Source organism: Coloeus monedula (genome assembly GCF_965178545.1).
Source record: "Coloeus monedula genome assembly, chromosome: 11".
NCBI classification, from domain to species: domain Eukaryota; kingdom Metazoa; phylum Chordata; class Aves; order Passeriformes; family Corvidae; genus Coloeus; species Coloeus monedula.
In genome coordinates this window covers 20,957,125-20,980,863 of record NC_138791.1, presented here as the reverse complement: position 1 = coordinate 20,980,863, position 23,739 = coordinate 20,957,125, and the positions used below count along the sequence as shown (strand labels likewise).

Genomic DNA, 23,739 nt, shown 5'->3' with positions numbered 1-23,739 from the left:
CCCTGGTCACCCAGTGCCCCCATGGCTGCCCAGTGCCCCCTCAGAGCCTTGCCTGTGCTCCAGGCAAGGTCTGGCCTTGTCCTCAGGCTTCTGGGAACGCCACAGGTTCAGAGAGGGAGGAAATCCGAGAGGCTGTCCCTGCAGGTCGCTGAGGCTGGGGTGCAGCGTGCCGAAGGGGTTTGGGCGGGAGGGTGGACATCCCAAAGGCCTGTGTTGGCCCTTGCCAAGCTGCCATTGCATTTGAGCGTTCATGGCCTCCGAAGGAGATGCTTACCTCTAACTGAACTTACCCCTGCTTAATCTGTTCTCTTTTTTCCACTCTGCTGCTTTTTTGTGTGCTCAGAGGAAGGAGGAATGCACGAACGAGGAATCAGGTACTTACTGGAGGCCCATCTGCGAGATGAAGGGAATTGCCAGAGATGCCACTGTGCTGTCCTGGAAAAACAGCCAGAATCCCAAAGAGAAATGTGTCCACTTGGGCTGTCAGACATGGCCCATGGTCCCCTTGAGCTTCTGCCACCAGGGGCCTGGGGAGAAGCCAGAACTCTTCACTGGTTGAGACTCAGGCACTTCATTCCATGCACAGTTCAGTTTTTTAGCACCTGCTGATAATGGCTGTTTCCTTTGGTGGAAATAATGTTGTAAGCTGTGTTACTGGAAGCTTATTCCACCAGCCAGGTGTAGCACAAGTTTTATTTCAGCTCAGCATTCCACCTTCGGGGTGGAATAGCTGTGATCCCTCACGGCAGTTCCTTGTCTGAGCCAGAGAGGGAGCAGCAATGTTTCACACACCTTAGTGACAGCTTTCTTGTGTGTTTTTGGCTGCACACGGTATCCTCAGTGCTCTTCGATGGCTCTATGTTTGTAACACCTCCTTTCCCTGCCTGTCCTTTTACTAAACTCCCCAGCACTAATTTTCAAATCTCTGGTTTTGCAATCTTTAATGCATTTCCCATGCTTTGTTAGCAATAAACCAGTAATTTTTCCTCTTTTTCCTTTCCTGAAGGATTCGGGACAGGCCATTCCACTTGTCGTAGAAAGCTGCATCCGCTACATCAATCTGTATGGTAAGTGGACTCAGTACATCCACAGAAACCTTCTGCCAAGGAATAAAGTACTTGAGTGAGCAGTGAGATCCAGCAGATCGCAGGGGTGCCTGCAGTCCATTCTCCATGGGCTTGGGTTATAATTCCAATGGTGTTGGCTGTGATGCAGCATTGGATGACTGGCAAATAGTGAGGTTTTGCTAGCATGTACCCAGGTTAAATTGTTCACTCAGGCCACGAGCTCTTTCAGCACCCTGATCTGGGGCCTTGGTTGGAGAATATGAGCAGAAGTGAGATGGAGCAGGCTGTCCCTGCTTGGTCCAAGCCTGTCTGGTACATCGACTCCTGGGTTCTGCTGTTTTTACCTGCAGGTATTGCCCAACAGTTCCAGGAATCTCTCCTAAATTGTTGTTCTCTTCCAGGCCTCCAGCAACAGGGCATCTTCAGAGTCCCTGGCTCCCAGGTGGAAGTCAACGATATCAAGAACTCATTTGAGAGAGGTGTGCAGCTGGGGTGTGCAGATACAGCAGGATGCCCTGTCCAAGCAGGGATCCTTGGTGGGAGTTGGTGTGTGCTGGCTGCATTAGCCATGGTGTAAAGCCTGTGTAAATCCCTTTCTGCTACGAGACATGAGAAGGTTTTATCCCTTCTGGGTTTCTCAGTGTTGTGTCTCTGGGAATAGCAAAGAGTCACCCAGGGAAGGAGTATGAGAAGTAGGGGTACATGCAGTTGTCTTTTCCACAGTCATTAAAAACACAAGAGTCATAAAAGACTTTGCTGGGGATCCTTGTTCATCCTTCCTGCAGCAGTTTGCCAAGGGATGCACAGCATTCCTGCCTGTACCTGGTGGCAGTGCTGGCTGTGGAGGTGCCAGTGAATCTGTTGAGAAAATCACATTCAGGGTGCCAGGCTGGTGAGAAAGGGAAAGCAGTCCTGCTGTCCTGGGTGGAGGGGAGCTGGGACAGTCCTGCTGGGAATAGTGACCCTTAATCCTTGAGCAGCATTGGAATGATCAGGGTGAAGGTGGATGGGGCAATGGGTAAGGGAGTGTTGGGATTGTCAAAGGCTGGAGGATTTGCATATCCAATTTAAGACCAATTTAGTATCCAGATTTCTGGGGCGCCGAAAGCCTTTCATAGGTGTGAGTCAGTACAAAGCTGTCCAGAACTGCTGTGTCTCTTCCAGGGGTGTAGTTGTATCCTCCAGCCAAGCCTGTCCTCTCAGGCTCTCACTTGCTGTCGTTCAGACCACCTCAGCTTTCCGGGCTGGTGCTGTAAATGTAAATTTGCTGGACTGGAAACTGTGAAGGAGAGATAACCAATACCATCCTTGTCCTCAGGAAAGGTTTGAAATCCCCCAGTAAAACTGGTTTTCAGGAAAAATCAGCATTGCCATTGCACATGAGGAGGGTTTCTGCACCCTGGGAATTTTGGGTGTTCCACTAAATGAGGAAAACCACTTGTTGTGTTAGTCCAGCTTGATGCTGATGCTGGACATAAAACCTTTTCTCTGGGCAGGTGAAGACCCCCTTGCTGATGATCAGAATGAACGAGACATTAACTCAGTGGCTGGAGTCTTGAAGCTGTATTTCCGAGGACTGGAAAACCCCCTCTTTCCTAAGGAAAGGTTTCAAGATTTGATATCTACTATAAGTAAGTACATGTGACGGCTCTTCGTGGAGAACTGGATGGGACGAGAGAAATACTAACACACATAACACAGGCTGCACACTTGGTGTCCCAGCCTAAGCAGGGTGAAGGACTTTTCCTTTTATTCTTGGAGAGCTGGGGCTTTACATGGAAGTTCCTCAAAGGCACATGGGCAATAGACAGGTCAAAAGGCACTTTGCAGAGGCCACATGGGGCTGTCCTCATGTGTGCAGTGGTGATGGTTATCCCCGTTAATTCCTGAATTATGCCCAGTTGGAACATTTTGCTCAATGAGAAAGGCAAGTGCTTTGAAAGTTTATTCCTCTAGGTGTCAAAACAGCTCTCTATTGTCATAGGGTTTTATCAAGTTTGTATTTAGTTGTTTTGTTTTAACAAACATCCTCTTACGTAAAACCAAACTGAAGAAGTAGAGAACCCAGCAGGCAATAATGGGATAAATCAAATGGAAAAATTCCCCACATTAAATACTATAAAGCTATCCATCTTGGTACTGAGGTGGGATTTAGCTCAGAATTTTGATTAAATGGCAGCCCGGCTACATGTTGTCAGTGAATTTTATTGTGATTAGCAAATGGCATAGTTTGAGCCAGAGCAACACTTCTGTGTGATCTGCCTGCTCCAGAAAAGCTCTGGTGCTTGTCCTCTGCTTCCTATGAAACAGCAGCCACAGGATTAACTCTCTACAGAACACAGGGATAGCTTAGAGCAGGACAGCCCCGAGTCACCTCCTTCCCAAGGGAGGGAGCAGGTGTCTGATGGCAGCTCCGGGCTCTCTGCACCCCTGTGGAGTGGAGAGCAGCAAATCTGAGAGTACTGACTCAGCACTGGTTCAGCTAACCTATTTCCTAGGAATTTCTAATTCCTGTTCAGAGCAGTAGGAGACAGCAGTGGAAGGGCTCAGAAGGATCCAATGCATAGCCCAAAAGAGCAACACGAATAAAAACCTCATTTAAAAATCTGCCCTAGAAAACAGTGCTCTGTTTTCTGTGCCACATTGACTCAGGCTTTTGAGGAACAGAGTTGTTGAGGAATGAAATAAATAATGCATAAACATTTATTTTAAAAAGAAACCCACGGAAATGTCTTTATATGCTCTTTATGCTGAATCTGAACATACAAATTGCCCTCTGGAGGAGCAGTGTGCCCCATTCTCTTCCTGCACCTTAGTGCCAAACTCATGGATGACCTCTGGAGACAGGTGTTTGTTTTCCTCTCTTACTGGGCCACTAGATCTGGAACAAGTCCCTCTGGTGCTGAGCTGTCTGGTCCTGAGAAGGTTTTTAAGGATGTGCTTTCTATCCATGTGTTCCAGAAATTGAGAACCCTGCAGAGAGAGTGCACCAGATCCAGCAGATCATTGTCACTCTGCCTCGGGCTGTCATCGTGGTCATGAGATACCTCTTTGCTTTCCTTAACCAGTGAGTCTGTTTTCCTGCTTTGCCAAGCTTCTCCTTGCCACCCCTTTTGCCCGGGCTTCCCCGTCTTTGCTGCCCGAGTTCTCTCTGGTGTTGCCATGCGGAGCTGTGCTTTGCTTCTTCCCCAGCCTTGCTGGGCCGTGGCTGTGTGTCCGGGGAAGGGGGCAGCTCGCTGACGATGCGTCCCGGGCCGGTGGGGGTTGGTGCTGGGAGGTTTTCCAAGCGAGCGGGAATGCGGCACGGCAGCTCCCTCACACATGTGCTTGCAGCTTGTCACAGTACAGCGATGAGAACATGATGGATCCCTACAACCTGGCCATCTGCTTCGGGCCCACGCTGATGCACATTCCTGATGGGCAGGATCCGGTGTCCTGCCAGGCCCATGTCAATGAGGTCATCAAAACCATCATCATTCACCACGAGGGCATCTTCCCCAGCCACCGAGAGTTGGAAGGGCCTGTCTATGAGAAGTGCATGACCGGAGGGGAGGAGTACTGGTGAGCTCTCTGCAGGGTTCCTGGGTACAAGCACCTGCATCAGGCCAAGAGGCTCTTGCACGCTGAACCGTTTGATTTAGTGTTAGCAGTCAAAACAGGCAGTTTCACCAGATACTTCATTTTCTTGTATTAGAAAACCTCAGTAAAAAACACCAGAAGAAACTTTTTCCAGTGCAAATACTAATATTGATGAAGATTTTTTGAGCTGCAGATCCACAGAAGCATGTTCAACGAAACAGAATTTTAGGTCAATTCTATCTAAATTCCTGCTAGGCTGGGAATTTTGAGTAAAGTCCCATAGTTCCATCATAACTTGCTGGTTGGATGAAATCCCTCAGCCTGAGGTTAACCCAAACCTTCCAGTTCCCTTTGTTGCTGGAATTCTAACCCAGCATTCAGGTCTGGGTTTAACAAACAAGGATCAATAACAGACTTGAGCTGATTTTCTACAAATTTCATACGTTTCTGAGACCTCACTGTGCCTGATACTAGTCACCTGCCACCATCCTTCCTGGTGCAGCAGAGGATAAAATGCTAAAGCTCACTGTGAATTAGGGAACAGGACATTTAACTTGGTGTCACTTTGTGTTAGTTTTGCCAAACTCTTACTAAATAGACACAAGAGCCAACAGAATGTGACATTCTGGACCTGGCGATCGTGGTGCGGGTGTTTGCTGTTCTCAGAGCAGGTTTGGAGATACACTGTGATTTGAAATCATAGAATCAGAGAATCACAGAATCAGTTAGCTTGGAAAAGACCTCCAAGATCGAGTCTAAGCTTTGACCAAACCACCACCTTGTTGCCTAGACATGTCCAGTCATTTCTTGTACACCTCCAGGGATGGGGTCTCCACCACCTCCCTGGGCAGCATCTCCCTCAACACAAGGTGTGCTGAGTGCATTGGGAGCAGTGCCATTTGTTGTGTGACAGCCTGATGTGTTTCTTTGCAGTGACAGCCCACACAGCGAGCCGGGCACCATCGATGAAGTAGACCATGACAATGGGACAGAGCCGCACACCAGTGATGATGGTGAGCAGGGTGTGAGCAGGGGCTGGGCCTGTGTCAGCAGAGCCATGCCTGCAGGAGAGCAGCAAGCACTGCGGGATACAGGCTGGACGGGCTGGCTGCTGGCAGGGCTGGGCTGGAGCAGGAGGCAGTGCTGTGCTTCCTGTGTCCCAGCAACACCAGCCATGAGGGGGAGTTTGGGAAATGCCGCGGGCACCGCTGTGGGGCAGGGAACCATGGCAGGGCTTGCTGTGTTGGGAGGGCCCTGGGGAGCTGAGCACCTTCTGCTTCTGACAGCTGCTGCTGCCTCGGCTGCATCCTGCCTCAGCAGAACACGTCTGCCCTGCGGGGAGGAGGATGGGCTCACCTGGCAAGCGGGGCCACGGGAGGAGGAATGGCACAGGGAAGGGCACGCGAGGCCAGGCGGCTCCGGGCACAGGGAAGGGGCACGCAGGGCCGGGCAGCTCCAGGCCTGCTCAGCTCCAGGCAGGAGCCGACAGGCCTGGCAGAGGGAGGCAAGGGAGCTGCTGTGCAGCCAATTTCACACTTGGGTGGCCACGTTAATGGCTCCGATTGGGGTTTCCGAGTGATTAACTGTGGTGCCAAGTGTACAGCAGAGGAACGGCTTTGTGAATTTACATATTCCCTCTCCCCCTTGCCCTGCACACACTCCCTGCTGGTAGCCCAGCATTGTGTCAGGGCTGTGGGAGCCCTTCTGGCTCTGTCTCCTCCATAACATTTCCTGTTGATCCCCCTGTGGTGTTCCCAGACACTCTGCCCTCATGTGGGGGTTGCTTAAGGTGGGGAAGATGAATCTGCTGAAGTGGCCTGGCCTGGCCTGTCCCAGGTGGGGCTGGAATGGGGCAGGGGTCCAATGCAGCATTTCCCGTGTCCTTTGGTGTCCCCCTTCTCCATGTGGGTTTGGTCCCTAAGCAGAGTGTTGGTTCACACAGTGATGGTTGCTGAGCCCACAGTCAGCGATGGGGCAGAGCAAGTTTCTGTGTTTAATCAGAATATGCAGATCTGGAGGAACTGGGCAGGCTTGCCCTGTTTTGTTTTGTCCTTTTCTGTCTGCCAGTGTCCACGTGGGGATTGAAATGATCCAGTCTCATATAATCAAGGCACGATAATGCTCCGACAGTGGCAGGGGCAGCTGGGGAGCGGCAGCAGTCTGCCACCCAAGCAAGGCAGAGTGTGGGTTGCTGTGGTTAGTGAGGAGAGACACTGTCTCTGCTTTGCAGTTGTTGCAATGGTTTCTTTAGGATTCAGTGTTCCCCAGCTGGAAACAGATTGGCATTTTCACAGGCTCGCCCGTGCTGGGTGCCCCAGCAGCTTCTGCTGTGATGCCCTTGGCCAGAGGCTTAGAGAACCCTGTGTGCTCATGACCTTCCAAAGTGAAGTTCTGCCTCAGCCCTCCTGTATTTCAGGCCCTGAGCTCCCAGTTTGAGAGTCACAGGTGTTTGGTAGAGCTCACATTAGGAAAAGTGGGGTAGTAATGAGGCAAGGTGCTACAGATGGTGGGGTGCAGAGCAGCTGCCTGGCTGGAGCCGGTATCATTGTTTCCATGGGGGTCCCCAAAGGGGCATTAATTGTTCATCAGTAATTCAGGCCAAACTGTCTCCAGAATAAGGAAGGGAAGAGAAGGTAAGTGGGGTTTGATCACAGCATCTGACACAGCTTGGCAAAATCTCAGGCTGGAGGATAATGGGGTTCTGTAACCAAAGGCGGAAAATGGGAGTGTGGGTGAGGATGCCATATGCACAGAGGGAGATTCCTGCTGCTCCCCATCTGGTTTGTAGCTGTTTGTAATTGCCAGTGGTTTGTGAGTCTGAGAGAGGTCCCAGAAAGGCTGGAACAACAATAAGAATTGATCAGTCTGGAAACAAGAAGGCCTGTGCTCAGTGTCAGATGCTCTGGGGACACTGGGCAGCAGCAGCAGTGCTGCTCTGGTGAGATGGCTCTTTTGGGTTCATCTTCCCCTGTGGTGGCTGAACTGAGCTGCTCTCTTGCTGTGCCTCTCTCCTGTGCAGAGGTGGAGCAGATCGAAGCCATAGCCAAGTTTGACTACATTGGACGATCTCCACGGGAGCTCTCATTCAAGAAAGGGGCCTCACTCCTGCTGTACCATCGGGCATCAGAAGACTGGTGGGAAGGGAGACACAATGGGGTGGATGGGCTCATTCCCCACCAGTACATCGTGGTGCAAGACATGTGAGTAAAGTGGTGAGGGTTGTTAAAATCCTATACTTGCACAAGGTCCACTTCAGTCACCTAAAATAATCAGTTTTGCTGAGGTTTAATGACTTTGGTGAGAAATCTGGGCCTGTTCACTTCTCCCTGTCCATGTATTGGCTCCATTTTTTTCTCATTCAGGCTGATAAAGACAAGTACTAAACACTGTACCTCAGTGTACCTGGACCCCATCTCTCATGGACTCCTCAAAGTGATGTGACCCAGGCTTACCGCTGGCCTTCCCCCTGTGAGCGTTGACCTGGATAGTTTGGTGCTCACCTGGCCTGTGGGCAGATCCCAGGGCCCTTTGCAGGTGCTGCTTCTATTAAAAGTACACAGGGGATGTAGCAGGGGATGTGGAGGAAGATGTGCACTGTTTCCAAGCTCCCAGTGAAGTTGTGGCCTTGGTCCAGCTCCTTGTTAACAAAGTGGGAGCTGCTGGAGTGGTGATGTTTGGATTCACATGGCCTCTGGGCCCTGGCTCCCTGGGGCACAGCCCTGTCCCTGATGTGGTCTCCTTTCCCTAGGGATGATGCATTCTCCGACAGCCTGAGCCAGAAGGCGGACAGCGAGGCGAGCAGCGGGCCACTGCTGGATGATAAAGCCTCCTCCAAGAATGACATCCAGTCGCCGACAGATCATATCATGGACTATGGCTTTGGGGGAGTGATGGGCAGGTAACTCTCATTTTCCTGTGATCATGGAAGTGGTTACTGTCACAGGTGTGGACAGTCGGTGTGTGGGGTAGGGCAGGATGAGAGGGAAGGCTCTAGTAAGCACTGCAGGATAATATGAGCATGGAGGGGGTTTCATGTGCACTGCTAGTGGGGATTTAACATGTACAGAGGGGGCCCTAAGCAACCTGTTCTAGTGGAAGGTGTCCCTGCCCATGGCAGGGGGTTGAAACAAGATGACCTTTGAGGTCCCTTGCAATCCAAACTACTCTTATGATTTGATGCTGTCCCTTTCTTGGTACTAGCTAAAATATTTGTCTTCCCCCTTGCTTGAGTCTTCTGAAGCTGGAAGGCTCGAGTTTGGTTTGAGCTGAACAATTTTCTTGCAGCATGTGGCCAGCCATGGTCAGGCTGGCAGACGCTGACCCGCTGTTGTGCTGGATTCTTTGCAGAGTGCGACTGAGGTCTGATGGTGCGGCCATCCCCCGGCGCCGCAGCGGCGGGGACACCCACAGCCCGCCCCGAGGGATGGGGCCTGGCATAGACACCCCTCCTCGAGCAGCAGCCTGCCCCAGCAGCCCCCACAAGATCCCCCTCAACAGGGGCAGGATTGAGAGTCCTGAGAAGCGCAGGATGGCGACGTTTGGCAGCGCCGGCAGCATCAATTTCCCAGACAGGAAGGCCCTGGCTGACAGCCACCCACTGAGATCGACCTGTGGATCCACCCGGCACAGCAGTCTTGGAGATCAGAAGTCTCTGGAAGCAGAAGCTCTTGCTGAGGTAAGAGGGCTGGGAAAGAACCAAGAGGCTGAAGGGGAACTCACTAGGGAGTGCCCAGAGCCCCTTCACCTCAGACACTGTCACGGTGCTGCTGTCACAGCTGTTACCCAACTGTGTTGGGTTGTTGTAAAAGATGCTCCCCCAGCTGATGTAAATTTTCATCTTGAAGCCTGTGTGGCTGCTGGGCTTGGGAATATTTTCACTCATCATCTGAGCAGCTTAATAGAATGAATTGGAGCTAACTTGATAATTATTTCCCTTCAGCTGAACTTTACCTGAGGCTCAGCGAGCATTTTGTAGGTGTTATAAAAGGACTTGTCTACACCAGGACAGCATTAACTAGAGTGACTTTTCAGCACTTGACTCTGGTGCCTTAAGTTACTTCTCCCATGGTCTTGCTGAGTTAGTTGCCTTAATTAAATTAAGGTGAATTTAAGTAAATCCAAACTAGGGCCTCTCCATTTGTGCAGGAGACCCCAGCACTGTAGCCATAGGCAGTGTAGCTAGTTCTCTGTGCATGGGCACTTCTGGTTGAACTGCGTTCACCTTCCGGGGGATCCCTGTGGACAGACTGTGGAGGCTGGAGGTGGGTGGGTGGTGAGGGGCTGGAGCCAATCTCTCCTCAGCTGCCTCAGGCCTTGTTACTGCCTCATATATCCATGGCAAGCTGCTGTCGTGCCACTCACTCCATAAACATCCCTGTGCGTGTCCCCACCACGTGCCAATGTCCTGTGGGCACAGGGACAGCAGAGGCCCCATGCATCCAGTGGAGGCTGCAGGGCCTCTTTTGTGGGGAAAAGCCAGCCTCAGTGCTGAGGGGGAGCTGTGTGGGCAGGCTGGTGCTCACCCCATGACTCCTGGTGCTCAGGATTTACACCCTTTGGAGCTAGTGATCAAGCTCCTGCTGACGTGGGGAACACCGGGTACCTTTGTGTGGCCAATTTGGGCTTCACACCTTCTCCCAAAGCTCCTGTTTTCCCTGGGGGCTCTTAGGTCAGAAACCTCTCTGCAGACAGGTATGCCAGGACCGTGGGGTGGGGTGCAGAAGAGCAGGTGATGCTGTGGCACAGTGCAGACATTCCTTTGGCATTCACAGGACATCGAGAAGACCATGAGCACAGCGCTGAACGAGCTGCGGGAGCTGGAGAGGCAGAACACGGCCAAGCAGGCCCCTGACGTGGTGCTGGACACACTAGAGCCCATGAAGAACCCCCCGGTGGGCGCTGCCAACTCTGAGCCGGCCAGCCCCCTGCACACCATCCTGATCCGGGACCCCGACGCGGCCATGCGGCGCAGCAGCAGCTCCACCACCGAGATGATGACCACCTTCAAGCCGGTGCTGTCGGCCCGGCTGGCTGGGGCGCAGCTGCGGCCGCCGCCGATGCGGCCGGTGCGGCCAGTGGTGCAGCACCGCTCCAGCAGCAGCAGCAGCTCAGGGGTGGGCAGCCCCGCCGTCACCCCCACCGAGAAGCTCTTCCCCAGCAGCTCGGCAGATAAATCGGGCACCATGTAGGGTGGGACACGGGGACTGCGGCAGGAGAGCCGGCACCTGGATGGTGGGAGCGGGGCGGGCGCGGCGAAGCCTCGCTGCAGGAGCAGGGCTCAGAGCCTTGCTGCGGGGAGCCTCTGTGAAAGGAAACGTGTGTGGCCTTGGCCTGGTGCTGTACATACGTGTGTATGTATGTACATAGGTGTGCACACGCCCCATCCATGCAGAAACACTTCCCGAGCTTGCAGTCCTACAGCAGGAGGAGACGGCAGGTCTACGTGTTGGCACTGGAGAACATGCTCAATGTAGAAGTATATATTAAAAACAAAGTGTACAAAATTCAGTGACTTCTTAAAACAGTAGATTTACCTCAGAAACTGGCTCTGAAATGTCCTCTCTTGAGACAGTGGGTTGGTCTGGGTTTCCAAGGCTCTCTGTGCACACATGGAAGTCCACACTGCAGCAGCTGTGTGTCAAGCAATACAAGGCCATCCTGGAATTTATTTTCTGTACTTCTTGGTGTTGAAAAAAAAAAAAAACGGATGGGCATACAGTGGGGTCTGTTCACTGCTGGGCTGTGGAGAAGAGCTGGAAATCCATAAATTACCGTGTGTGTCTGGCCAGCTAGAGTCTTTCCAATCCTGAATCCTCAGATGTCTTCATGTGCCCATGATGCCCTGGGCAGCAGGGACAAAGCAAGGTGTGTGCCATGAGTGGGATGGAGTGAAGTGAGTGTCATGAGTGGGGACAGAGTGAGGTGTGTGCCATCACCCTCGCGCCAGGAGGAGGACACTGTGCTGCACTGGGACCGTGGAACACTGCTTCTCTGCAAGTTTTCAGAGTGAACAAGGACTAGTGACCAAACCTGTGGTAAAGCATGGAGTAACTTACAGAGTTTGGAGATTCTTCATCTCCCTTTCCTCATGCGCTTTTTCTGGTGTTTTTTTTTTTTTTTTTTTAATCAAAACCCAACCCAATGCTCTCTCGACAGTCCAGCCTGAGCAGCGAGGAGGGGTCTCGGGTCAGAGTGGTTGTCCTGCATGAGAAGCATGAGCCGTATTTGACCGCGTCAGATGCAAAACTGATCTGCTGGGTTATACTTTGCACTTTTTGTACTGTACCATGTAATACAACCATTTGAGTTTATGCAATGGAATCTGCATTTTGTTTTACCCAGAGAAAAAATATGCAGAAGGCTGGGCATTGCATGGTCCTCTCTGATGATCCAGACTCCTCTGAAAGCACTGAATCCAAGATGCTCTGTGCTTCTCCTGCAGCTTTTCCTTGTACAGATTTCCACGCAATGCCCCATGGTTTGATTTGGCACTTCCCCATGGTCATGTACTAATGGCTCCTTAACATTCATCCTTCCTCCCTGCCATCTCTGATCCTGCTGCTCTGTCTATGCCTGGGCGAAGATGCCTGCAAGCCCTCCTGACTCACCCAGCGGCCACCTACCCTGCCTGGGGCTTTGCTTTGTCCCCCCACTTCATCTTCCTCCTCTCTCCAGCACTGCTGTGGACCCCAGCTCTGCAGGAGAAGCAGCCTGACTTCCAGAAGGCAGTGGAAGTGTTGAGCAGGGTGGCAGAGCCTGTCAGTCCTGCAGTAGCTCGTGTCTCCTCGGCTGGGGAGCTCACACTCACGCAAGACCGCCTGTACACGCACACCTGTACCTCTGTACCTGTACCTCCATGCTTGTACTTTCACAGCTGCACTCCCATATCTGTACCTCCACACCTGCACCTCTGTGCACCGGGCACGGAGTTGACACCGCGGACCGTTGGGACCGGCTGGCGCCTGTCCCGTGCCCATCGCACGTGTCCCCTCACACCCCGCTCTGCCAGCCCTGTATATATTGCTATACTTGCTTAACTGCTCGAAAGTAACTGTTAACCTGTAAACTGTACAAAGATAGGCTAAAATTAGATAAAAGCCGATGCCACTCAACAAATCTTTGCACTTAGTAGGTAGCTCGATGTAAAAATAAACCCAGTAATAATAATAGTAATTCCGAAGGGAAGCGAAGCCGCCGGCACCCCTCGCAGAGCCCGTGGGGAGCAGCTCTGCCCATGTCCCTCCCTGTCACACTGGCAGGGCAGATGGTGTGTGTGCTTGTCTGTGAACGTCCTTGGCGTTTGTAATGACCACAATTGGTTCATGTTGGTGTTTATTTCTCCATCATCCCCCTTTCCTATCACAGCCCATGCCCCTGCCCGGCCTGGCACAGATGTTCAGTCAGGCTGGGCTGGTCACGGACCTTGTGCTGGGAGAGGGAAGGATCCATTTGGCACGAGTGCTGTGTATCCATTGCCAGTAATTATTACTTTTGTTTCCATTTAGTTCCTGGAGAACGTTCACCTTGCCAGTTTTCTGTTTTTTATATGCTTTCTGAGATGACTTGAGAGCAAACCCATCTTCATTCAGGGTTTTATTTCCTCCCTTCTTGCTTTTGACCATACGGTACAAGTTCCAGTGTCTTTCTATTAAATTATTGCCTTTCGTTTTCCTTTGTTTTGTTTTGTTGTGAGTTTTAATACAATTATTTTCTTATCTTTAAGTGCCTTTTTGAGCACCAAAACAAACGGTTGGAGTTCAGGCCTGGGAGCTGTGCACACATGGGTTTGTCTGGGCAGTTGTGTTGTGCTGGGGGTGATTGCTTTTAAAGTCCTTCCATTTTTCTGTTCAATGAAAAGGGAACCAAGACTTTTTGTTGGAGAATAAACTCCCCCTTTGTAATATGGTATTCCAAGTGTAGTTTTAACTACTGTAAATTTAAGGGAAGAAATGTATTTTTCTTTAAGTGAACTTGGCACAAAATTGAACCACATACATTGTAGGAGCATTATAACTGGAACGTGCTCATGGTTTGTGAGTGACTGACTCCGATCCACGGTACCTCCCCGAGGGCACAGACTGTGTGTGGGCTTCAGAGTTCACAGAGCTTCACTGTGACAACCCACGGCCGAGCTGCCGCCGGACCCAGGGTGGGTGTGCTCGTGCCCCAGGAGCGCAGCCCTCGCAGGGCGGCTGCACGGGGCAGCTGTTTCTCTGCTGTGCAGAGCGAGCGCGGATCTGGGCTCGGCTCCGCGGGCCTGCCCCGCCCAGCCCGTTCTGCCGGGGCAGTTGGGCCCCGCGCCTGCGATAGTGCTGGGGGGCAGCGCGACGGCACCGCCGCCCCTTCCGTGGGGCGAGCGCTTGGTCCGGGGCGGCGATGACAGTGCACTTTGTTCCCTAGGCTGAAGTCCCTGGTAGGTGGTTTTTGTATCCCCGGGTATGTTACTTAACTAGCAGTGTTGTGGTTCTCGCGGGGCGGCAGTAGATGTCCCGAGTCTGATTTGCTTCGCGTGGCTGGGCTGCGAGGTCTGGTGGGGACGGGGTTGGTTATGCCGGGAGGCCGTGGGAAACCGCCGGCTGCTGCCCACTGTACCGGTCATCCTCCTCCTCCTCTTCCTCCTCTGGTGTTGTCTCTGTAATGTATGGTGAGATGCCGTCAGCTAGAGTGTCTGAGTGGGTCCTCGTGTGTGCTGGTGATGCCATGTAGATGAAGCCACTGGTTGGGTGTGGACTCATCCTGTTGAATAAACTGCTTAACTTTTCTCAAAAATGTTGTCTGTGGTTTCAGAAGACTTGCTGCCTCTTGTCTGTGCTTCTTCCCCACCCCTCATCCCCTGGATGCTCAGCACCTGCCTTTGTGTGTGTTTGGATGGGCCATGGAGATGGCTCTTTCAGCTCTGGGCATATGGTGCAAACACAGGAAAGAAGGATGTAGGTGAATAAAATGACCCACCCACCACCTCCAAGGGATTTGCCCATTTCCACTGAGGTGGCAGAACCTGTGCTGATCTGTGCCAGCCGAGATATCCCCCCATGGGGGGTGTCACGGTATCCCGCAGTGGTAGGGAGGAGAAGAAAGATCCGGCAGGCAGGAATTGTGCAGCAAGATTGATTTAGTTAATTATTTTACAACTCTTTTATAGACTTCTTTTTCTTCATAGTCTAATTGGTCAGAGGATCAGCCACCCCTTGGGGTGACTGTCTAAAATCCTAAAAGAACCATTGTCAAAATATTTTTCTACTGTACTATAAACAAAGGTTTGCAAGGTCGCAGGTGTTCATAGTTTATAGAACTCTGCTAATATCTTCCGTGAGAGAGAAAAATACCTCACAGCACTGGAAAGAAGCAAGAGAAATTCTTGCTAGTGGCATATTTGTATCCACAGGGAGAGCCCCCTGCCCTGCCACAGAGGACACGTCGCACTCTGCTCTGGGAAGGGGACTGTGCCCGCAGCGCACAAATGAGGGCAGATGAAAGCAGATGTCAAAATGAGCTTTAAGCAGAGATTATTTAGTGCTTGCTGTGTGGCAAATGGGGCAAGAGTGATCTCCTCCCAAAGGGAAGGAGCATAGCAGTGAGGGGGTAGCACGGCCAAGGGGACAAACCAAGCCCCTTTCTGCAGTGGCCGTGGGTCCCCAGCAGGCACCATGGGCCTTGGGACTGTCTACCTTGGCTTTTACAGAATCAATTAGAGCCAGCTCGGTGACGTGAGAACCACAGGAAGCACAGGAGGACCTTGTCCATGGCAGCATGCTCGGTGCTCAGCTTGGCCCCACTGTGTATCCGGTATCCTGCCACGGAGGTGCCCAGGCGGCACCATCCTGCCCAGCTCTGTCAGCCCTCTCGGTAGTCACTGCCTTGCCAGCCGAGCTGGTCACACCTCACAAGGGCTCTGCGCTCGCCAAGCAGCACCTTGCTGCACTGCACCTCTAACCCATGAGATTTATCACCAGGTTCAGTAAAACAATGCAATTAAACAGCTTTCCCAATGAACCTGCACTGCTGGGTTCATCAAGGGTCTGTCCTGCATCCAAAATGCTCCCAGGCAGGCTCACCTCTAGCTGAGAAGGTCCCCGCCGCAACACTGGCAATGAGCCAAATGAAACCTTTGCCTGACAGTCAATGTCACTGTTACCAATAATAGTTTCAATTAAAAAGTCCCTGTTCGGCAGTACTCCTAATCCAGGCTCATGTGAAGCTGTTCGTCCTCTCTTCTGACAGTGAGGCTTTAAGTTCCACAGCTGGGGTGGTAAATGGACCATGGGAGCTGTGCCCTTTGTCCCTTGGCCCCATGCAGGAGCTGACCTCGGGGCTGGGGTGTGGGCTGCTGTGGCTCTAGATGGGAGGTTGGGATTCAGCTCCTGGGCTGAAGTTACAGGCAGCTTTATAAGTCAGGTTTGTTCAGGCTAGTTTTGGGTGGGCTCACCAGGGGCTAATGTACCTCTTGCAGACAGCAAGGTTCAGCCTTCGTCAGCAATCTCTGAGGCAGAGACTGTCCCGTGGCCCAGTGTGGGAGCAGCAGGATGGGGAAGTGTCACCCCAAAGCAGGTGATACTGCAACCTGGGAACATGGGAGACCCTTGGCCTCTGCCTCTCCCAGGTGCCAGCGTGGGCTGTCAAGGTGCAGAGCCCTCCTGCGCCCCACAGCATCCTGTCCTGGGCAATACAGACACCATGTCCTGCCCCTATAGCTGGGCTCTGGGTGCTGTTTATGGCTGCTGAGAGGATAAAAAACTCCAATTCTAAACAAACAGCCCCAGAGCCCTTTGCACCCGAACTGCAAGGAACCCTGCTGGACGTTCACTCACACTGGGTTATCTCTCTTCCCATTTTTTTTTTTTTCTGCTGCTGGTTCATGGCTTCACTTCCCTCCCATCCTGGCAGTGTGGAGAGGCAGAGACCTCCCTGATTCCATCCATCATCCATCCTTGAGGTGGGGCAGCTGCAGACGCAGCTGCCGATGCTCGAGCAGGGGTTTGTGTGGGCCATGAGCAGGGGGAAGACTGGCTGAGCTGCAGGTGGGGCTCCACCTACATCACCCCGTCCTTAATTACACCTCCCATTAACCACTGGTTAATGGGGACAGCCTCAGGGGAGGGGAGTGCAGGGCAGGATAGGATAGGATAGGATAGGATAGGATAGGATAGGATAGGATAGGATAGGATAGGATAGGATAGGATAGGATAGGATGAGTTCTGGACTGCCAGGCCTGCCCTGTACCGGTCACCACCCTCTCCTCAGCACCGAGAGCAGCAGGGTCCGGTTCTGACACGGCCCGGTGCCCACCGCGGGAGCATCCTGGGCACCGCCCCGGGGGAAAGCGCGGGGGTGGCTCCAGCAGGTCCCTGGGCAGCGGATGCGTGTGGAGGAGCAGGGCCCTGGCCAGGCCCTTGAGGGTGCCAGCTGTGTGCGACACTCATGAGGCCTCTCCGGGCTGTGTGCAAGGTGTGCACCGGGTGTGCTCGGTGCCCGTCTCGTCCCGCGGCGGGCGGGCCCGGTGTCCGCAGGGTGTCCGCAGGGTGTCCGGAGGGTGTCCGCAGGGTGTCCGCAGGGTGTCCGGAGGGTGTCCGGAGGGTGTCCGCAGGGTGTCCGCAGGGTGTCCGGAGGGTGTCCGCAGGGTGTCCGGAGGGTCCCCGCGGTGTCCGCCCGCCGCCAGCAGGGGGCAGCAGCGCCCCGCGCCCGGCCGGGCCGAGCGACCCGCGCGGGGAGGGGGGACCCGGCCTTTCCCTTTCCCTTTCCCTTTCCCTTTCCCTTTCCCTTTCCCTTTCCCTTTCCCTTTCCTTTTCCCCTTCCCTTCCCGGCCGCTGCCCCCGCTCGGGTCCGAGCCGGGCCGGGCCGGGCACTGCCGTCGCTCCGGGGGAAGGTGCTGTGCGGGCTCTCACTGACTGATTGAACTGAAATTAATACCTTTTCTGTTTCTCTCCAGAGGGTCCAGTTACCCGGCTGAGGTGTAATAATCATTAACTCTAAGTGTGAACAATAAGTTGAATGTATTTATTAATTTCTATGGGCCGAATGCAGTATTTGCATTTAAATTACCTTTCCACACTGCTGCGCACTGACACGTGTGTTGATTTCCTTCTAAAGTTAAAAATGCCTTTTAACTGGTGAGTGTGTGTAAGCACGTCCTCGTCTGCTGCATCGGAGCGCTACTGGGCAGCTGCTCTGCTCCTTGCCCAGCCCACCGGAGCAAAGGGGCCTTTGGGGCTCAAGGAACTTGTGGCTGGCAGGTGCCTGCAGTGCCCTAGAAGCAGACCTGGGTGCTGGGCCCGGTCAGGGTGCGCTGAGTTGCTCTGTCCCCATTTGGGGTTCTGCTGTGGGGTGCAGGGCACGGAGCAGGGGCTGCAGGAGCCTGGCTGGCCCCTCTGAGCAGAGGCTCTCCCAGGGGCTCCAGGAGCTTGGAAGTGATGGTGGTGTCTGAGGTGGGTGCGTGGTGGGTCTTGCTGATGCCCCTTGCTGGAAGATACCGCAGGGCTGGACATGAGCCAGGTGATAAAAAAAGAGGAGGAGGTAAAATCATGACTCTGTGTCTACCTCTCTGAGCAACTGGGTGAATAAGAGACTCCTGGCAAAGCTGTGTTGTGTATGTCCAAAGTGCAGCCTGTCACAGGGTGAAATGTGCTCATCACAGCAGGGCAGCTCTGTGGTGGGATTGTCTGCACGGAGAATTTGCTGAGAGCGCCGCTGCGGAGCGGGGCCGGGGCCGGCTCTGGCTGAGCAGGAGCAGCCATGGTGCTGCAGGGAGCATGTGGCAGTGCTTGAGGGCCACAGCAGGGCCTGCCTGGGCTCTAGACAAGGGTGACTGGGGAAGCAGCAGCTCCCAACAATTCCTTCTTGGTGACTCTGGTTTTCTTCTTCTGGATAAATGGTGTTTCCTCCTGCAGCACCAACGTCACCCTGGATGAACCACACTGCTGTGAGATGGCACATGGCGGGATGAGGGCTGGGTGGCAGATGCTGTCCCAGCCAGCCCTGCTCTCCACTGGTGAGGAGAAATAGCACAGAACCTGCTTTTAGCTCTGGGAGCGCTCCTGGCCTGATGCTGCCAGGGCTGGAGCAGGACAGTGCTGGAGTGTGGCAGTGCCAGGCCTTGCCTCTGCCTCACCAGGACCTCATTCAACACTAGAACCCTCTGAGGTGCTGAAACGAACTCTCAGCTTCCTCCAGTCATCTCTGGAGTAGTTGACCACCAAGGAATGCTCTGTGGGTGACTTGCCTTTAACTTGGATGGGTCCAGCAGTTCAGTACTTGGCTGGATCCAAGAGCCACTCACTCTGTGGGCTCCAAGGGGCACCTAAGGGCACTCTGGCACCTGTCACACTCATCACTAATGAATGAAAAAATGACACAGAAATGAAATGTAAAGGAAATGATGCAGAACTTAGTGATTAGTGCTTTGAACCTGGACTTGAAGTGAAGCAAGTGCTCTCAGTTGTGCTGACTGAATCAAATAATCCAAATTACTGATACATTTTAGTGTTTTTTTTTTCTGTGCAAAGACATTAAAGTGCTTTTAGCAAATGAGGTAAAGATTTTCCATCCATGTTTAAAACTAAAACAGAGCACTGTGCTGTGGGTGCCCAGAGCTTGCTGTGAGCTCATGGCAGGGACTGTGCGTGGCAGCCCTGTCCCTCCTGCGTCCTCTGAGTTCGACTGCCCTGGGAATGGCTCTGCCTGGGAATGGCATCTGTGCACAGCCGTGGGCCACGCTGGGGAGCCAGCATGGAGCCCAGGGTGCAGAGAGGAGCATTCCTTCCCAGTGGGAGCTGGGGCCAGCTGCAGATAGCGGCTCACCCCAGGTATCTCAGTTCAGAGGGTTTTGGCAGCCCCTGCTGTTGTTTCAGCTCAGATATGGCTGCAGGTTGGTCCCTTTGGGCAGCAGCTCTGACTTTCATGGAGCTCCCTGGTCTTGTGAACATTTGAGAGATTCTCTATTGCATTGGCTTTGTTGCTGAGGGTGTATATTAATTGCTAAGGCTGTACATTAATTGCACCCTCATTGCTTCTGGCTGGACTATGCCCATGCTGGGCCATTTAGTGCCATTTTTCCTGCCTGATCCCCTCTGCCTTTGGCACCCTCGGTGTCTGGGGCTGCCCAACAGCTCAGTCCCCCGGGGCAGGGCAGCAGGAGTGACCACAGCCCCAGGGATATGGCAGAGATTTTCCCACATGGGTGTGCGTGTGTTTGGAGACATTCCCTGTGAGCATATGTTTCAATTCCTGTGGAGAGGAGAAAAGACTTGCCAGATGAGATTGATTCTTGAAACTGGCAAAGTGTTTTTCAGATGTCAGTTCCCCTGGCCAGTGATAGCTCATCAGCTGTGGGAGGGACAGTACTGGCACCAGCCAGTGCTGCTGTGGGATGTGCTGGGTTTTGGTGCAATTTGGTTTCAGAGTTAATATTTTTCTTTGAATGTTTCCCTCCCTGCTCCAGCACAAGCCAGAGCAAAGTCCCCATCTCCCTGGAGTGAAGCCCTTCCCTTGGCTGACCAGTGCTGACGTGGTGGGTGTCTGGAGTGCTCCTGTGCCCCGGCTCTCCCCACCCCCCTGCCCACCTCTGGGCTTAAGCAGGACCTGGAGCAGCCAGGGCTGAGTGAGCCACTCCCTTGGGGAGGTTGTGCTGTATCCCGAGCCTGAGCCGGCTGCAGGCACAGAATGAAAATAAGAGTATTTCCCCAACTTTTGATAACTTTTCTATTTCCCCTTAATATACACCTCCAGCCTCACTGTGGAAACATTGGAAAGCAGACTTTAGCAGCCCTGAGAGACTGCAGTGTTATCCATCTTCTGTAAATACTGTGGAGCAGTTGGAAACCTTTTTATGATCACAGCTCAGCTGGAAAACAGCACCACATTCCTGATGCCCTTTGGGATCACTTTCCTTGCTTGTGGGGTGGAGGGCAGCAGCTGTTGAAGCATTTTGGTTTGTGTTCCATGAGATAAAAGTGTAATTTGCTGGATTTTAACTACTCGTGCATCAGATCAGCATAAACATTGCAGGTAAACCAGCCTTGCTCTGTTCCACAGAGATGCCTCTTCCCTCCCCAGGAACCTTCCAGAGACTTGGGCTTGGAATCCTTGATGCTGCAAAATCAGTGGAGGTTTGTGTGTTGGAAATGAAGCTTCAGCTTTGGAGCAAAGCTTATCCCAGACCTTTAAATCTAATAACACCCTCCTGACAGCATCCAAAGGCCAGGCACCCTCTGACAGCTCCTAATTCCACCCGAGCCCCACCGGCGTGAGACTCATCTCTGGACATGCAAACGTGTCCGGTTCTATCTAACAAAGATAAATTTTTTAATTAAGATACCCAGCTGTCTGGGGCACTCAGAGATTTCGATGAGTGTGAGCTTGGCTGGGATCTGGTGCAGATCCTTTGGCTGCTCTTCCAGGGAGCTCCTGCAGTGAGGCGGTGATGAGCCTGGATGGGGTTCTGCAGCCTGGTGAGAGCCTTGTTCTCCCTGTGACACTCCCCCAGGGAAGGGCTGTCACCAGTGCTGGTCACCAGCCCACACCTTCCTATCCTGCTCAAAGCTAACGAGCTTGTTTCCCTCCTTTATGTGTCTCAGCTGACAAGAAATAACTGCCCTTGGCAGCCTTACCCACGCCCTACCTGCTGCTGCTGAACACCAATGGAACTTGTGTTGAATTTCTGTCTCTAAACTATTGTTGCATCCATTTTTTACACCCCCTTCAAGACAGCCTTTATAAAAATAATGTATTTACAATGACTGGGCAAGTGCTGAAGCTGGCAGAGCCGTGCCACAGGGCAGGGCAGCGCTGGGCTTGTGGGGCTGTGGCAGTGGCCGAGGGTGACGAGGCTCTCAGGAAGGCTCTAGGGTGAGATGCAACCTTTTTCTAAAAAGAAAGAAAGAAAAAAATTAAGTCTTACGTAAGTCAAAACATCTGCTAGTGCATGACTAATGCTTTCCCTCCTCCCTGGTGTGGCAACTGAAGTCCATGGGAATTATATAAATGATTGTTTCCTGTAAGAAGTTATACATTGTTCATAGGGCTTTTGGGGACAAGCCTCGTGTTCAGCCACCCCTTCCCTCGCGCTGTTTGCTCATGGCTTTGGACCCAGCTGATCCTGGCCCCGCTGCACTGCTGCCGTGAGCTGACAGCAGCAGAGCCCAAACACATTGTCCCTGGCCCAGCTGGTGCCAGGGTGGATTTATTCCTGCCAAAGTCAGCTTCACTGGACAGTTACCTGTGTTTAAAGCTGAGGTTATTGATGTACAGTGCTGACAGCTGAATTAGCTGAGTGCTGGGCTGTGGGTGTGCCCAGTGTGGCAGCCTCTGGTGACGCTGCTGTGCCCTCCAGACCACCCTGCCTGACACTGGGGTGCTGGTGCCTTTCCCACGACAGGGCTCATGGCAGTGACAGATCCCAAGATCTGCATCCCTTTGGTGTGAGAATGTGTTGCTGAGGGCTGGTCTGCCTGAGGGGAAGTGCAAGGAAATGTTTTACAGACCTGACAGCCAAAGCAGCCCCCAGATGTGGTTTTATTCCCACAGAGCTTTCCCATTCTGGCAGTGCTTTTCTGGCAGCATCTTTATAACTTTGCTCACTTGTTTGCCTCTTGATTCCAGTTGAAACCTTGGGTGGGTCTGGTGCCCCCTGCCCACCCTAAGCCTCCAACCTCCCCATGTCCCAGCAGGAGTCCTGCGGCTGCCAGTCTGCCCAGTACCACCCAGCGGGGAATGGGGCTAACTCACTTCTGTGCTGAATTTTTCTTGATATGTCTTCTTTTTTGTTCTAGTTCCCCTGCATGGATGTCTCAGTTCTGGACACTCTGTGTCTGTGCCTCTGGACAGAGCTGGAGGAGCTGCTAGATCCAGCAGAGGTGAGCGCTCCTGGCAGATGGATGGATGCAGGATGTCTCTCAGCTTCCAAACACTGCACCAGGACATGCTCTGGGTTTCTGCTTTCCATGGTCTGGGACATTAACTGCTGCCAGAATTACTAATGGGCTTCTGCTTTTAGCCTGAGTGCTGCAGACTGCTGCTCCAAGGTGGAAATCATGGAGTCAATTAAGTAATTACCTGGTGTTTCAGCTGCCAACACTCGAGGGGTTTTGTTTTTCACCACTGGCATCAATCCCAACACACATCTCACCCCGGACTCATCAGCAGTGGTCTGTGCACTACTATAGCAGGCTGCAGCGCCATGGATGGGCTGGAGCTGCTTTTTCTGCAGGTGTTCTGGTGACAAATGGCTCCTCCTCCCTCTGTTTGGTCTCCCTCTGTTTGGTCTCACTCTGGCACATAAATCCAGGCATAAACAGGCTAAACTGAGCAGGAGCTGAAATTGTCTCTTCATAGTTCTGGTGTTCTGACTGTTTTACCCTCGCTTAGTTGATGAGCAGCAGTTCACCAGTGAAATGCAGAGTGAGCTGAGCTGTAGGTGACGCACAGTGGCACAAGGAGCAGCCAGAGACTCTGCTGGGGCCCCATGATCCAGGGAAATACATCTCCAGTGGCTCCTGGGACTCATTAGCATCTTGGCAAGACAGTGCTGGAAGTGCTGGGGACTGCTGGAGAGTACTAATGAGCAGGGGTAGGGCTGGTGGGAGGCAGGATGGATCCCTGACCTCAGGCACCTCTGGGCAGAAAGTCCAGGGGCACAAGTTCATAATCCATGGCAAAGCACGGAAGCCTTGTTGTTGAAAGTTGTGTTCTTAACTAAACCAGAATTGGGAAGTGCTTGAGGGGGCCAGAGCCCCATGAGGAGCTCTCCAGACTCTCTTGCACTTCCCAGTAATTAAGAGGGAGGATAAATGAACCTTCATTGGAGCAGGGACATGTTTGGGGAATGCCTTACCCTGGCATAGGGATGGAGTGGAGGGAGGTGTGCTACTCTTGCATTGCAAAGGCTGAGAACTGCTTAATGTTTAGGAACAGGGGAAGGCAGCAATAAAGTGATAAATACAGCAGCAGAACAACCCATGCAAGTTTTAGCAAAGGAGTGAAGTCCCAGTGATGGGCATTTTGGTGGCAAATCAGCAGCCATATGGCACAAGGGACTGGGAACAGCTTGTATCCAAACTCTGCTCCCAAGTCCTTCAACTGAAAAAGGCTATATCTGTGCAGG

At 52.7% G+C, this 23,739-nt stretch overlaps 1 protein-coding gene across 1 annotated transcript in view; it reads left to right on the top strand.

Moving 5' to 3' along the window:
* Positions 1-14,260, top strand: part of SRGAP3 (SLIT-ROBO Rho GTPase activating protein 3) — an 85,057-nt gene extending 70,797 nt beyond the window's left edge. The window contains exons 13-22 of the mRNA XM_082288970.1: positions 1,007-1,067; positions 1,469-1,546; positions 2,564-2,698; positions 4,029-4,134; positions 4,401-4,628; positions 5,580-5,659; positions 7,666-7,846; positions 8,395-8,544; positions 8,994-9,321; positions 10,418-14,260. Coding sequence (XP_082145096.1) covers positions 1,007-1,067; positions 1,469-1,546; positions 2,564-2,698; positions 4,029-4,134; positions 4,401-4,628; positions 5,580-5,659; positions 7,666-7,846; positions 8,395-8,544; positions 8,994-9,321; positions 10,418-10,834 — 1,764 coding nt within the window. The 3' untranslated portion in view covers positions 10,835-14,260. The remainder of the gene's footprint in view (positions 1-1,006; positions 1,068-1,468; positions 1,547-2,563; positions 2,699-4,028; positions 4,135-4,400; positions 4,629-5,579; positions 5,660-7,665; positions 7,847-8,394; positions 8,545-8,993; positions 9,322-10,417) is intronic.
* Positions 14,261-23,739: the final 9,479 nt, after the last annotated feature.